Raw genomic sequence first — 15,953 nt, 5'->3', positions numbered from 1 at the left:
CGAGGTCTATCGACCTCTAACCAGGTAGAGAGAGAGACACGCTATCTATCGACCCTTTAACATTACTAGAAATAGATAACCATCATAGGGAAAAATATATGTATATAAAACTTACATCTCTCTGATTATCACTAGATAAAAGTATCTCTAATCTCTAAGTAGCTCTAATCTTTAAGTATCTCTAATCTTTAAGTATCTCTAATCTTTAAGTATCTCTAATCTTTAAGTATCTCTAATATTTAAGTATCTCTAATATTTAAGTATCTCTAATCTTTAAGTATTTCTAATCTTTAAGTATTTATAATCTTTAAGTATTTCTAATCTTTAAGTAGCTCTAATCTTTAAGTGTCTCTAATATTTAAGTATCTCTAATTTTTAAGTATCTCTAATCTTTGATTATCTCTAATCTTTAAGTATCTCTACTCTTTAAGTATCTTCTCTAATCTTTAAGTATCTCTAACATTTAAGTATCTCCTCTAATATTTAAGTATCTCTAATCTTTAATTATCTCTAATCTTTACAAGTATCTCTAATCTTTAAAATCATCTCTCATCTTTATCTCTAATCTTTAAAATCATCTCTAATCTTTATCTCTAATCTTTAAAATTATCTCTAATCTTTATCTCTAATCTTTAAAATTATCTCTCATCATTATCTCTAATTTTTAAAACTATCTCTAATCTTTAAAATTATCTCTCATCATTATCTCTAATTTTTAAAACTATCTCTAATCTTTAAAATCATCTCTCATCATTATCTCTAATTTTTAAAACTATCTCTAATTTTTAAAATTATCTCTCATCATTATCTCTAATTTTTAAAACTATCTCTAATCTTTATCTCTAATCTTTATCTTTACCTCTATCTGGGAGTAGGACGTTATCGATCATGTGGATTATGCCGTTCTTGCCCAGGTTAAAGTTGCCCCTAAGCTTGGTCCTTTCCACGTAAACACCATCAATGTCACAGTTGAAGGTCAACTTATTATCAGAGACGGTGCGTACCCTGTGCTCGCCTGTGATAGCTGACTCACAGATCACGTGCGGGATGACGTGGTTCTGCAGCAGCGCTGTGTGGGGCGTGCGAGGAGGTGGTGAGGGAGGGTTGGTTGGCGAGAAGGAAGAGAGGAGAGGAGATGGTGTGAGGGGGTTTGTCAGAAGGAAGAGAGGAGATGGTGAGGGTTTGAGAGAAGGAAGAGAGGAGAGGAGACGGTGTGAAGGGTTTGTGAGATGGAAGAGAAGGGGTGGGGATGGTGAGGAGGGTGTGAGAATGAAGAGAGGAGAGGAGATGGTGATGGTTTGCGAGATGGAAGAGAGGAGAGGAGATCGTTGAAGGTTTGCGAGATGGAAGAGAGGGGTGGAGATGGTGAGGGGGTGCGAGAAGGAAGAGAGGAGAGGAGATGGTGATGGGGGTGCGAGAAGGAAGAGAGGAGAGGTGATTGTGAAGGTTTGCGAGAAGGAAGAGAGGAGAGGTGATGGTTTAAGGTTTGCGAGAAGGAAGAGAGGAGAGGTAATGGTTTAAGGTTTGCGAGAAGGGAGAGAGGAGAGGAGATGGTGAGGGTTTGCCAGAAGGAAGAGAGGAGAGGAGATGGTGAGAGGGTGCGAGAAGGAAGAGAGGAGAGGTGATGGTTTAAGGTTTGCGAGAAGGAAGAGAGGAGAGGAGATGGTTCAGGTTTGCGAGAAGGAAGAGAGGTGAGGTGATACTGAGGGTTTGCGAGAAAGAAGAGAGGAGAGAAGATGGTTAAAAAAGAAAAAAAAAAGAGACACGGAGGAGATATGCGGATGGAGTGAAAGTGAGTCTTTTTAAACCCAAGAGCAGCATTTTGTTTTTTTTTTATATGGCTAATGAATTTGTTAGTTTCTTGCGTGAAAATACATAATCCTTCTTTCTCTACCCTACGAACGTATTCCTTTGAATCACCTTTCACACCAGTGGATGGTAAAGCGTTATTGTCCTTAGGCTTGGCTAGAGAGAGAGAGAGAGAGAGAGAGAGAGAGAGAGAGAGAGATTCGAAGAAAGTCTAATGGTTCCCCCCCCTAATATGCGAGGCCTTTTAGATTTAAATGCTAAAGAAAACCCCTTAAAAACCAACTATTAATATGATTCCTTCAACCCAAAAACCCCAAAAATAAATAGGTAAATAAACACAAAATGCATAAACATCATTTCTAATCTCTTTTCTCAATCTTTACATAAAAAGTGAGAGAAGGAAAAAAAATAATAATTCAAGGAAATAAATTGGAAGACGACGATGATGAAGCACAAAGAAGACGGATGCACCTTCATCGAACAACCCTGGCACTACCTACCTAGTCTGGCTTCTCTGTCGTTGATGATCTTCTCTCGCCTGGACTCTGGGAGCTTCTGGAAGGCCTCGTCTGAGGGCGCTAGGATGGTAATGGAGTTCTGCATGGTGCGTAGGACGTTGATGTAGCCGCTTTTCTCCAGGATGTTCGCCAGCACGGAGAACCGCCCGTCCTATCAGGTAAAAATGGAATCGTTGTATTGTAGTGTGTGGCTTTGGGGTAGAGGAGAGCTATTGTGACGTGAAGGAGGGGAGAGAGAAAGAACCGTCCGTCCAACGAGGTAAAAATGGAATCGTTGTATTGTAGTGTGTGGCTTTGGGGTAGAGGAAAGCTACTGCGACGTGAAGGAGAGTTGAAGGAGGGGAGAGAGAAAGAACCGTCCGTCCAACGAGGTAAAAATGGAATCGTTGTATTGTGTGTGGGGTTTGGGGTAGAAGAGAGCTATTGTGACGTGAAGGAGAGTTGAAGGGGTGGGTGTGTGGGTTTGGGGTAGAGGAGAGTTATTGTGACGTGAAGGAGAGTTGAAGGGGGGGAGAGGACACAGAAAACTGTCCATCCAACGAGGTGAAAATGGAATCGTTGTATTGTGTGTGGGGTTTGGGTAGAGGAGAGCTAGTGTGACGCGAAGGAGAGTTGAAGGGGGGGAGAGAGAGACACGTTTTGTGGTGTGAAGGGTTGAGTTTAAAGGGGGGGGGGGGAATAAAGAAAGATAGACAGGTTAGCAGAGAAAGATAGACACAGATAGACAGGTAAGCAGAGAAAGACATACACATGGACAAATGGAACACCATAAATAACAGACTAACGAACCACCAATGGAGACAGACCACCACCAATCACACAGGCCATGCAGGCCACACAGACCATACAGAACCACCATAGAAGACCCAAGACACACAGACCACACAAACAGGCCACACTGACCACATACAAACCACACACAAAAAAAGTCCCCAAAACACACAGACCACACAGATCACCAGAGAACCCAAGCCCTCCCCCCTTAAAACACCCCAACCCCCCCCCACACAGACCACACAAACAGACCATACAAACCACACACACAAAAAAAAGACCCAAAACACACAGACCACGAAAGAACCCAAGGCCCTCCCTCCCTCACTTCCCTCCCTCAAACACCCCAAACCACCACACACAAACCACCACCCTCCCAAAACACCACAGACCACACCACCTCGCGGACCAACCAAGCCCGGGCCTGCAGAACTCACATTGAGGACCATGTCTGCTACGTTTTGTGAGATGCCCACAGACGGGTCCAGGATGTTGCTAATGAGATGAACGACTCCATTCGTGGCGTGTTGGTCTTTCCTAATGAGCAGAGCACAGTTGATGGTCGTCATCTGGAAGAGGAGGAGATGGGAAGGGGAAAGGGAAGGGTCGTATTAGTGAAGGTCGTTCCCCCCTCAAAGATAATAATAATAATAATAATAATAATAATAATAATAATAATAATAATAATAATAATAATTATTATAATTAGGATAACAATTATGATAATAATAATATAGCAATACCAAGAACAACGCTAACCCTCATCATCATTATTATAACAACAACAACAACAATGATGATCATGATTAATGATCAATAATGATTAATGATCATAATCACAGCCACATCATTGATCCAATGATTATAATGATTAATGATCAATAATGATTAATAATCATAACCACCACATCACCGCATCATTGATCCAATGATTATCATGATTAATGATCAATAATGATTAATGGTCATAATCACCGCATCATTGATCCAATGATTATAATGATTAATGATCATCATAACCACGTCATTGATCCAATGATTATAATGATTAATGATCAATAATGATTAATGGTCATCATCACATCATTGATCCAATGATTATAATGATTAATGATCAATAATGATTAATGGTCATCATCACATCATTGATCCAATGATTATAATGATTAATGATCAATAATGATTAATGGTCATCATCACAACATTGATCCAATTATTATAATGATTAATGATCAATAATGATTAATGGTCATCATCACCGCATCATTGATCCAATGATTATAATGATTAATGATCAATAATGATTAATGATCATCATCACCGCATCATTTATCCAATGATTATAATGATCAATGATCACTAATGATTAATGGTCATAACCACCACATCACCGCCTCATTGACCAATTGATTATAATGATTAATGATCAATAATGATTAATGATCATAACCACATCACCACATCATTGATCCAATGATTATAATGATTAATGACCATTATCACCGCATCATCATTGATCCAATGATTACAATGATCATTGATCAATAATGATTAATGGTCATAACCACATCATTGATCCAATGATTATAATGATCAATGATCAATAATGATTAATGATCATAACCACCACATCACATCATTGATCCAATGATTAATGATCAATAATGATTAATGATCATAACCACCACATCACATCATTGATCCAATGATTAATGATCAATAATGATTAATGATCATCACCACATCACTGATCCAATGATTATAATGATCAATAATGATCATCACCGCCACATCATTGATCCAATGATTATAATGATCAATGATCAATAATGATTAATGATCATAACCACCACATCACATCATTGATCCAATGATTAATGATCAATAATGATTAATGATCATTATCACCGCATCATTGATCCAATGATTATAATGATCAATAATGATTAATGATCATCACGCCCTTTGCACTTACACCATTGGAGTACTTATTGATCCTCAAACTGTGGCCTTGGTGCCTCGTCTCAACCATCTTGTTAGCTTTGAACTCCTCGCTCAGTAGTTTGGTGGCCACGATGTGGTACAGGAGAATTGGGTTGTTTGGATTGCCCCGGTACGTCTCCATCTGGCTCCTTAATGACCTTCTGAGGTTCTGTGTGGGGGGCGGAGAAGGGGGTTGTTAGGTTGTTGAGATGGGGGAAGGAAGGAAGGGGGTGTGTGTGGTGGTTGTTGAGGAGGGGGAAGAAGAGGGGGTTGTTAGTTGATTGCTTGCAATGGGGGGAGTGTGTGTGGTTGGGGTTTTGTGTGTGGGTGGGTTGTGTGGGGGTTGGGACCTCCTGAGGTTCTTTAAGGGGGGGTTTTGAGATGGTGGGGGGGGGGGGTGTTAGGTGAATGCTTGAATAGGGGGGAGTGTGGTTATGGTTTCGTATGGGTGGGGTGTGTGAGGTTGGGACCTCCTGGGGTTTTTTGGGGGGTTGAGATAAGGGTTAATTGAATGTTTGAAGAGGGGGACGGGGTGGTTTGGTCTTCGTGGGGTGTGTGGGGGGGTGTGTTAGATTTTTTGTATGGGGGGGGAGAATGAGTTGGGATGAATGGTTTATAGTTGAGGTTGTTGGGGGGGAAGGGGTTGTGTGTGGGGGGGTTGTGTAGATGGAAGGGGTTTGGTTTGATGAGGGGGATGGTATTGGGAGGGTTGTGTGGGGGGGGGTTGTGTAGATGGAAGGGGTTTGGTTTGATGAGGGGGATGGTATTGGGAGGGTTGTGTGGGGGGGGTTGTGTAGATGGAAGGGGTTTGGTTTGATGAGGGGGGGATGGTATGTTGGCTGTGGGGTTGGGATGTTAGAAGAACCCTGTGGTTTCTGTAGGTTGTTTGAGGTTAATGATCGTTAACATTATCTATGTTAACATATGGGTAATTTAAAGTTAAAGATAATGACTCAAATGTTAAGATTAACATTAACTTGACATGATTAATATAACACCAAGAGGTGTGAGGTTGTTTAGCACATGGCTATATATATGATAGCTGAGGTTAAATGTGTCTGAGGTTAATTTAACATATGCGAAGTTGACTGGCGTCAGTTAAATAGTGTGATAAGAGAGTTTTAACCTCGAACTGATGACTGAAAGTGTTGAACGAGGCTACAGAACCGCGTCAAACGAGGCTATAGAACAACGTCAAACGAGGCTATAGAACCACGTTGAACGAGGCCACAGAACCGCGTTGAACGAGGCTACAGAACCGCGTCAAACGAGGCCACAGAACCGCGTCAAACGAGGCCACAGAACCGCGTCAAACGAGGCTATAGACCAACGTCAAACGAGGCCACAAAACCGCGTCAAACGAGGCTATAGAACCACGTCAAACGAGACCACAGAACCACGTCAAACGAGGCCAGAGAACCACGTCAAACAAGACCACAGAACCACGTCAAACGAGACCACAGAACCACGTCAAACGAGGCCTAGAGAACCACGTCAAACGAGGGCCGGTAAAAACGCGTTTCGAGACCTTACCTCGAAGGCTTCGTTGGTCGGGGCGAAGAGGGTGTAAGCGCCAGCGGACTGTAGCTCCCCGGCCAAGCCGGACTCACGGATGTACTGAGCCCATTTCGTGGCCCCAAGTGACTCCGCCGTCTCCAGCAAGTTCATCAGTGGCTTCACTGTTGTAGAGAGTAAGGGGCGTGGGGTGGTTACACTAAATTACATAAAGTATATAACTTTAATTACATTGGTATCATACTCTCTACTACATCCCATTTTCTATAAAGACGGTTCTCTGATAATCTTACCTCTCGTACAGCCATCATCCCCATTCATCCGTTCGAAGCCCTCACAGCATTCGAATCGAATCCTCCTGTTAGGTGATTAGAGTTTAGGTGATTAGAGTTTGGATTAGCACAGCACACAGGCCAACACGAGTGTTCATTGTAAAGGGGTTATTAATACGCTGGTATATAACGTATATGTCAAACGTACTACGCAAAAGAAAGTGGGGTATTCATTCCCGTTTTCTATCACTTCCATTTCGAACTAAGTCATTTCTTAAGTAAAATCAAAAATTAAGTAAAAAAAAATCAGATAAAAAGAAATTGGATTTGAGGTTATTATGTCCTTGGGAGAAATTTTTGAGGTTTTTAGGGAATTCGTTTATTAAAAGCATTATAACTAGTAACTTATGTCTATCATAAAGGAGTCGATTATTCGAAACAATATAAAAATCTTGTATATTCAATTTTATTTGATGGAAAAACCCCAGTCCTGTATTTCACAGTGGAGGTTTGACAAAGAGTATAGTGTGGGATGAAAGAAATGTAGTTTTCTATCTTCCAATAGAAAACGAAGATAAAGAAAACGGAATGTAGGATTTGAGGGTAGTCTATTATATATCTACTTGTAGTAAAATCCATTGCATGGGCCAAAGACATACCCATGTCGTGGCTACGTTACACAGAAGGAAGAAATGGAGAGGCTAGATTGAAGTGGTGGAAGGGGAGTGGAATAGATGGGACTTTATCCCAAGGTAGAGTTTGGGGGGGACACAAAGAGCTGTAAACTGTTCCTTTGACAGTTACAGACAGTTAGCTATAGACAAAGCAGTTCGAAAGAGAGGATTAAAGTTTGAATTGCAGGTTTGTTAGTGCATACAGTTGTGGTTAAGGACCAGGAAAAAGAATAGGTTTGTGAGTTAAATTTGTATAGATCACCAGAATTTCCATTTATAAGCGATGCTTGAATTTACGAAGAGCAGTGTTTTTTTGGGTCTTTTTTTTTCTAAACACTGGTATTGAACAGGATTGAAAAACGTATGAAGATATAGGTTTGAGGGGAAGAGTTTCATAGCCCAGTATGTCTTGTTTTCAGTGTGATAAGCCATTGTGGCCGAACCCAGCAAGCCCTAACAGGGAGGATAAAGATTTGGTAAAAGAAAAGGGGATGTAGGATCCCATCTTAGCCAAGATGAACGCTGCTGTACGTTCAGCACAGCTGGTGAGGTATGTCTTGCACAGTGAAAGACTATTGGACTCAGGGAAAAGCCAAGTGTAAGTACTAAACCAAAGTACGAAAAATGGACTTTTCGAGGACAGCCCACATTCAAGTAATATAGATAAAGAGAGATAAGACTGTGGTCTTGACCTCCAAGTGATAGAGATAAAGAGAGATAAGACAGTGGTCTTGACCTCCAAGTGATAGAGATAAAGAGATATAAGTCAGTGGTCTTGGACCCTCTGAAAGGGATCAGAAAACACACACACACAGCATCGTGGGGAAGGTCCAGAGACATAAACAGAGAGGCCAAGTTTAGGAAACCAGAAAACCCCTCCTCACCAACCAGCCCACCCAACACCCATTCCCCTTCCTCTCTTCTTTCCCCCCTTCCTCTTATCTTATCAACACATTTCCCCCCCCACCCACCTATCCACCTCCTCCTCCTCCTCCTCCTCCTTCTTCTTCTTCCTCTTCTTCCTCCTCCTCCTCCTTCTTCTTCTTTCTCTTCCTTCTCCTCCTCCTTCTCCCCAACTCCAACCAGTGAACATATTAACTCATCAAAAGGCCTGGTTACTTACGTTCTTCGTCCAACACATTTCCCCACACCCACCCACCCACCCACCCACCTCCTCCTCCTACTTCTTCCTCTTCTTCCTCCTCCTCCTCCTTCTTCTTCTTTCTCTTCCTTCACATCCAACTCCAACCAGTGAACATATTAACTCATCAAAAGGCCTGGTTACTTACGTTCTTCGTCCAACACATTTCCCCACACCCACCCACCCACCACCTCCTCCTTCTTCTTCCTCTTCTTCCTCTTCTTCCTCTTCCTTCCCCAACTCCAACCAGTGAACATATTAACTCATCAGAAGGCCTGGTTACTTACGTTCTTCGTCCACATATCTTCCTGTTCAGCCAGTAGCGACACTCCGTCCAAAATTCGAGGTCGGTGTTGGGGATCTCCTCCACCACACATGCATTGGGCCTGGAAATGAAAAGGGGGAGAGAATGAGTCATCGGTTGGTGGAGGAAGGTGAATGGGGTGATGGGGAAAGAGGAAGGGGAGTGGGTGTTGGAGAGGAGAGGAGAGGGATTTTACCCATCATTTCCTTGGACCCACGAGAGGTCATTGGCTGTTTCTTGAGACAAAACGAGGTCAGAAAAGGTGGGGTGAGGGGGTGGTGGTTCGAACTAGGGGGAGAGAGGGGTTGAGGGTGGTTCGAACTAGGGGGGAGTGGGTTCGAACCAAGGGGGAGTGGGATGAGGGGTTCGTTCAGTTCGAAGGAGTGACTTGAGGTGGTTCGAACACAAGGGTTCATCTCTAGTGACCTCAGTGTTGGGCCAGCTATCATGCTACGTATAATGAGAAGTCTAGTGATTAATGATTAATAATCATAGTACTCCATTGAGTATGATTAATGGAGGTTATCATCAAGAGCGAGCATTATTCTTTGAGTATGATGATTATCATTGGCCATAAAGATCACTGAGCACCATCGCTGGTGAGTATTATGACCATTGAGCATTATGATCATTGAGCATTATGATCAATGAGCAACATTGTCTCTTGAGTCTTATGATTAATGAATATAATGACGTGTGACCTTAATCATTTGTGAGCCTTATGATCCGTCAGCCTTATGATCAGTTCAGTTTAATGATTAATGGCCCATCCACATCTGCGAGTACTGTGTGATTAATAAGAATTAGATCACTGAGCATGATCACTGGCGAGGCTTTTGTGATCAGAGATCATCATTACTCACAAGTCTAATGACCAGTGAGCATCATTAGCCTCATGGTAGTTAGTTAGATTCATTATTAGGTTATACCATCTCTCTCTCTCTCTCTCTCTCTCTCTCTCTCTCTCTCTCTCTCTCTCTCTCTCTCTCTCTCTCTCTCTCTCTTCCAGGTCACAGCTGTCAGCTGGGGGGGGGGGGGGAGGGAACTAGCCATCTGGTTTAACACTCAGGACCTAGATCGCCCACATTCTACCCCCAACCCCCACCCCCACCCCCACCCCCACCAAGCCAACTGCATGGGCAGGAGAGAGAGAGAGAGAGAGAGAGAGAGAGAGAGAGAGAGAGAGAGAGATGGGAGAAAGAAATGAGAGCTGGGAAAGAATATATATATATATATATATATATTCCTATGAGTCCACTGGGGAAAATGAAAGACGATAAGTTCACAAGTGCACTTTCGTGTCATAATCACATCATTATCAGGGGAGACACAAGGAAGAAATATAACAATCAGTTGATAGACAACGAAGAGGCTTGAAGTTAGAATTGTGGTATTCACTTCCTTATAGATTTCTTTGGAGGAGAATTTGGAGTGATCTTAATAGATGACTTTTCTCTCACAGAATTGCAATACAAAAGTTTAATTGTGATTACAACCTTTCATTTTCTATATAGTTTTGGTTTAACCTATTTTTATCTGTTGATTTCTTTGGTTTATCATTACTTGAGCAGTATAGCTTCTGGTTTATCCTATTTGTATCTAAACACTTGTACCTGTTAATTGTGGTTTAGCCAATTTCTACCAACCAATTCACGTTTAATCACATTTTACCTCTTACTTTGTGCCCATTCATTTCTAGTTTAACAGATTTCTACCCATTACTCAATTCTGGTTCAACCCATTTGTGCCTATTACTTCCCATTTACCCCATTTGTACCAATTATTCCAACCAATTTGTCTCCCTTTTTTATTTCCTCCATTATAACCAATCCACAACCACGATTACTATTAGCTCCATTACCTCTCCTGGTAGCAATAGGATCCAATTATAACCACACAAAGCTTTCCAATTACCCCAATTATAACCACACGAAGCTTTCCAATTACCCCAATTATTCTTCTTCGTCTAGTCATCATATACCCATTAACGCCTGGATGATATTGTGTTGTGCACAGCATTAGTATCATGTCCCCATTGAACCATTTCCGTCCCACTCTTAATTAACACCACCACCCCATTAATTAACACCAACACCCCATTAATTAACACCAACACCACCCCATTAGCCATCCATCAAGCTCCATTAAGACTCTCATTTCTCTACTCTAATTACCTCAGGCCTCAGCAACACCCTCAATTATCACCTCCTCTTTTCTCTCTCTCTCTCTCTCTCTCTCTCTCTCTCTCTCTCTCTCTCTCTCTCTCTCTCTCTCTCTCTCTCTCTCTCTCTCTCTCTCCCACACACACACACACACACGTACATTCACAGACAGACAGATAAAGTTCACTCTCATCCCTCATAGTCTTACATATCAAGAGAGAGAGAGAAAAAAAAATATATCTAAAAATACAATGTAAGAAAATGAAGAAAAAAAAATATGAATAGATTGTAACGATAGGTTCAGTTCGTGAATGTCTGGCAAGGTCTTAAAGTCATACAGTGGACATAAGAGTCTCTCTCTCTCTCTCTCTCTCTCTCTCTCTCTCTCTCTCTCTCTCTCTCTCTCTCTCTCTCTCTCTCTCTCTCTCTCTCTCTACAGAAGTCTATCTTGAGGTCCTTGAGAGAGAGAGAGAGAGAGAGAGAGAGAGAGATTAAGGAGGACATCAACAGGATCTCATATTTTGACCCACACTCTGGCTCTCACTTCCCTCCCATTCCTTGGTCTGGTTTTAATATTTTTTCTAAGAGATGGGAGGGGAAAGATGTTTTTCTCTAGGTTTCTAGTTCAAATGTGCTTGTTTTCGTGCTTTAGGGTCATGTCCTCTTTCTCTCTTTCTCTTTACTTTGGTTCCAAACCTTTTTTCTCTATGAATATGTTATACGTATGCTTTCCCTAATTAATTTCAATGATTATGTACATACACGAATGTTTCCCCTTTTTTTAGTAAGGTTTCCCCAATAATTAATTCGTTTTCTTCAATAATTTATCTAAGAAAATGAAATTTTATCGAAATTCAGTTAAGGACAGACTTAAATATAAATTAATTCGGGGAAATATGCATATTAAACCCTGAAATGTCTATATATAAGGACGTATTTAACAAAATAATGAATGATACTAATAAGGGCTTTACCTATCAGCAATTAGCCTGTAATTATCATAAATATTAACTGAACTTTTCCCATGCATTTGAACTTAATTTTCTACATTCTTATACCATTATCATCATTTACCCTATTATCATTTACTCTATTATTGTTTACTCTCTTATGATCTCTTTTATTATCTTAGAATCTACGGACACTTTCTGTCTCATAACTCTACAGTTTTATTCCTGTGTATGTGTTTATTTCTCTCGACATGAAACATCTGTCATTCATTTATTCTACTAACTGACCATAAATCCCAAATAACTGAATTATATGTAACTTAAGTCATCAGTAAATGTGTTATTTGTTGTCACGTTTTCATTCAAATGCTCTCCATTTCCGTTGTTCCTTATCTTCCACTATCGCTTCACACTGCCTCGGACGACACAAAGATAATTCTTTGTCGTAGTTACGAAAACTTATATTAAAAAAAAAAAAAGATAAGAAAAAAGATTAAGAAAGATTTTCTAACAATTTCTCTTTTAGAGTTTGAAAACACCAGAGCACCCAGCTGCCCACCATGTAACATTTGTATTTAGATTTGCCTTTCACTCTTCTACCATCAGATATATGATATAAATAGACATTGAGCCGGATGGGAGACACACACACACACACGCGCACACACACACACACACACACACACACACACACACGCAAATATATATAGAGAGAGAGGGAGGGATAGAAAACGACAGATGTTACTGACATTTGAGACAAAAATAGATATCTTGATTTATCTAACCCGCATGACACACACACACACACACACACACACACACACACACACACACGTAACACACGACCCCCTGCAACCCTGCCCCCTCACCCCCCCCCTTCCCTCGTTACGTTACGGTTCTGGGGTGGGAGGTGGAGGTCCCCCCCCCCCCAGCCTGGTTATTTCAACTGGACCGCTCGTTTGGGGGTCGTCTTGGCGGCACGCGTCGAAAAGCAATTTGAATAACATGCCTGACATGTGTGTGTGTGTGTGTGTGTGTGTGTGTGTGTGTGTGTGTGTATCACACACAGACACACACACACACACACGCAGCTGGGGGGGCCTCCAGCCAGACGCATTCTGTGCCCACCATCTCAGGCCTCACACCCTCCCCAAAAATACACAAGTTGCGCAGAACTCTTGCGCAAGTCTGTTGCTGTTTGAGGAATATACAATGTGGCAATTTAGCCTTCACTGATGCTATGGTTAATTGACTTAATTCTGTGATATACGTGTATCAAACTCCTTGAACACGATGGTGTATATACGACCTTTAAGCACAGGACGGTATATATACGTCCCTTGAGCACACACGACGGTATATATACGTCCCTTGAGCACACACGACGGCATATATACGACCCTTGAGCACAGGACGGTATATGCGACCCCTTGAGCACACGACGGTATATATACGACCCTTGAGCACGACGTATATACCGTCGTGTGTGCTCAAGGGTCGTATATACCGTCGTGTGCTCAAGGGTCGTATATATGCCGTCTTGTGCTCAAGGGTCGTATATATACCGTCGTGTGTGCTCAAGGGTCGTATATACCGTCGTGTGCTCAAGGGTCGTATATACCGTCGTGTGTGCTCAAGGGTCGTATATATACCGTCGTGTGCTCAAGGGGTCGCATATACCGTCGTGTGCTCAAGGGTCGTATATATACCGTCGTGTGCTTAAGGGTCGTATATATACCGTCGTGTGCTTAAGGGTCGTATATATGCCGTCTTGTGCTCAAGGGTCGTATATATACCGTCGTGTGTGCTCAAGGGTCGTATATACCGTCGTGTGCTCAAGGGTCGTATATACCGTCGTGTGTGCTCAAGGGTCGTATATATACCGTCGTGTGCTCAAGGGGTCGCATATACCGTCCTGTGCTCAAGGGTCGTATATATACCGTCGTGTGCTTAAGGGTCGTATATATACCGTCGTGCTCAAGGGTCGTATATACCGTCGTGTGCTCAAGGGTCGTATATATACTGTCGTGTGCTCAAGGGTCGTATATATACTGTCGTGTGCTCAAGGGTCGTATATATACCGTCGTGCTCGAGGGTCGTATAGATTTATGACACGAGACACACACATGACAGGCATAGATTTATGACACGAGATACACACATGACAGGTTACTAGAAGCCATATAATCAAATTAGACATTGACAAATATACGTTTTATCTAGACTTTGATAATCTTGCATAAAAAAAAAAAGCCACAATGTCCATAGACAAAAAAAAAATAAAAATAATAGAATAAGATAAAAAGGAATTTTACATTTTCTCTTCATTTACATATTTGGCCTCTTTCTTTCCCCTTCTACCCCCAGCCTTCCCCCCTTTCTTTCTCCTTGTAAGTGAGAATAGAAGTGAGGAATAAAAATGTGGAGTGTGTGGCAAGCAAACTGGCGAAGGGCAGGGGCAGGCAAAGGGGGAAAGGGAGGGAGGGAGTTTGGGGTGTGGGGTTGGGATGGAGGGAGTGTAGGTTGGGTTGGGAGTCCCCCTCCTCCTCCCTCCACACCACGTTTTCTGTCCCCATTCTCAAGCGTCCGGGGAACTACTGATGTATTCTGCAGGCGACTATCATCATAGCAGCCATGAATGTGTGTGTGTGTGTGTGTGTGTGTGTGTGTGTTGCAAGATGTTGCATGTCCGCTGCATTGGTGGATGCATGGGGTGAGGTTGCGTCTGGGTATCTGTGTGTGAGCTCAGGGGACAGACAGACAGACAGACAGACAGACAGGCAGACATATAGACAGACAGACATATAGACAGACAGACATAAAGACAGATAGACATGACATATAGACAGACAGACATATGTCTGATTATCAACTCTGCAGTAGGATAATTCATTTCAATCTTAATGATTTCAAAGCTTATGCGATTTCACGTTTTATTATGATAAATCATTTATTTCTTTATAGAGAAGGTGTTTATCACTTATCAGAATTTGTTTGTAATTTGTGAAAAGCCTTCGAGCATACTTTTATCTGTAGGCTAAAAATGGATTGGATGTGTGGGAGAAAGGGGGTAGAAATAGGATAGATAGATAGATAGAAAGATAGATGGAGAGAAATATAGATAGATAGATAGATAGATAGATAGATAGATAGAAAGATAGATGGAGAGAAAAATTGATAGATAGATCGATAGAAAGACGGATAGATAGATATATAACTAAGCAGGTAGGTAAGTAGGTAGATTAGGTAGATAAATAGATAGAAAGCTTAGAATATATATATATATATATATATATATATATATATATATATATATATATATATATATATATATATATATATATATATATACATCACCGGTGAACTGATAGATATAAAAAGACATAGAAAAAAAGAGAAGGAAAGTAGAAAAAAAAAATAACGTACCTCCAACCCAAATGATGAGATAGACTTGACCAAGCCATTGATCCAGACGTGGATGAAAGACATAAAACCCCCCAGCTGTTAAGTTAAGCCCCCCCCCCCCAGCTCCCCCAGCTCTCCCCCAGCAATACAATAGGTACAGTTCGAACCTACCTACACCACACCCCCTTCCTCCCCCCCCCCCACCAACCCCACTGAGACAAAGCCAGTGGGAACTGAGGCAAGCGTACCCAGCTCAGGTTCCTCCCACTGTGTAAACTCCCTGATGATGAAATGTGCAGACGACAGGACACAATTCTCCACACTGTTGACTGAGATCAGACCGCTTGTTGACATCGTTCTGTCTTCTGAGCCGGTGATGTCACACAGTTTGTGGACATCAGGAGGGGTTTGTCACGGCGAATAGATGAGGTCATAGGAACATCTCC

General features: G+C 41.7%; 1 protein-coding gene across 1 annotated transcript in view; it reads right to left on the bottom strand.

Moving 5' to 3' along the window:
- The window catches only part of LOC139761509 (uncharacterized), a 104,631-nt gene that overhangs the window by 16,868 nt on the left and 71,810 nt on the right, over window positions 1–15,953 (bottom strand). The window contains exons 2-8 of the mRNA XM_071685774.1: window positions 8,974–9,072; window positions 6,893–6,957; window positions 6,618–6,763; window positions 5,077–5,253; window positions 3,539–3,670; window positions 2,310–2,478; window positions 860–1,069 (exon numbers count right to left, since the gene is read on the bottom strand). Coding sequence (XP_071541875.1) covers window positions 860–1,069; window positions 2,310–2,478; window positions 3,539–3,670; window positions 5,077–5,253; window positions 6,618–6,763; window positions 6,893–6,957; window positions 8,974–9,072 — 998 coding nt within the window. The remainder of the gene's footprint in view (window positions 1–859; window positions 1,070–2,309; window positions 2,479–3,538; window positions 3,671–5,076; window positions 5,254–6,617; window positions 6,764–6,892; window positions 6,958–8,973; window positions 9,073–15,953) is intronic.

The sequence above is a fragment of the Panulirus ornatus genome, chromosome 40, assembly GCF_036320965.1.
Source record: "Panulirus ornatus isolate Po-2019 chromosome 40, ASM3632096v1, whole genome shotgun sequence".
Classification (NCBI taxonomy): Eukaryota; Metazoa; Arthropoda; class Malacostraca; order Decapoda; family Palinuridae; genus Panulirus; species Panulirus ornatus.
Note: the sequence above shows the minus strand (reverse complement) of the source record. Positions and strands in the feature narration are given on the sequence as shown.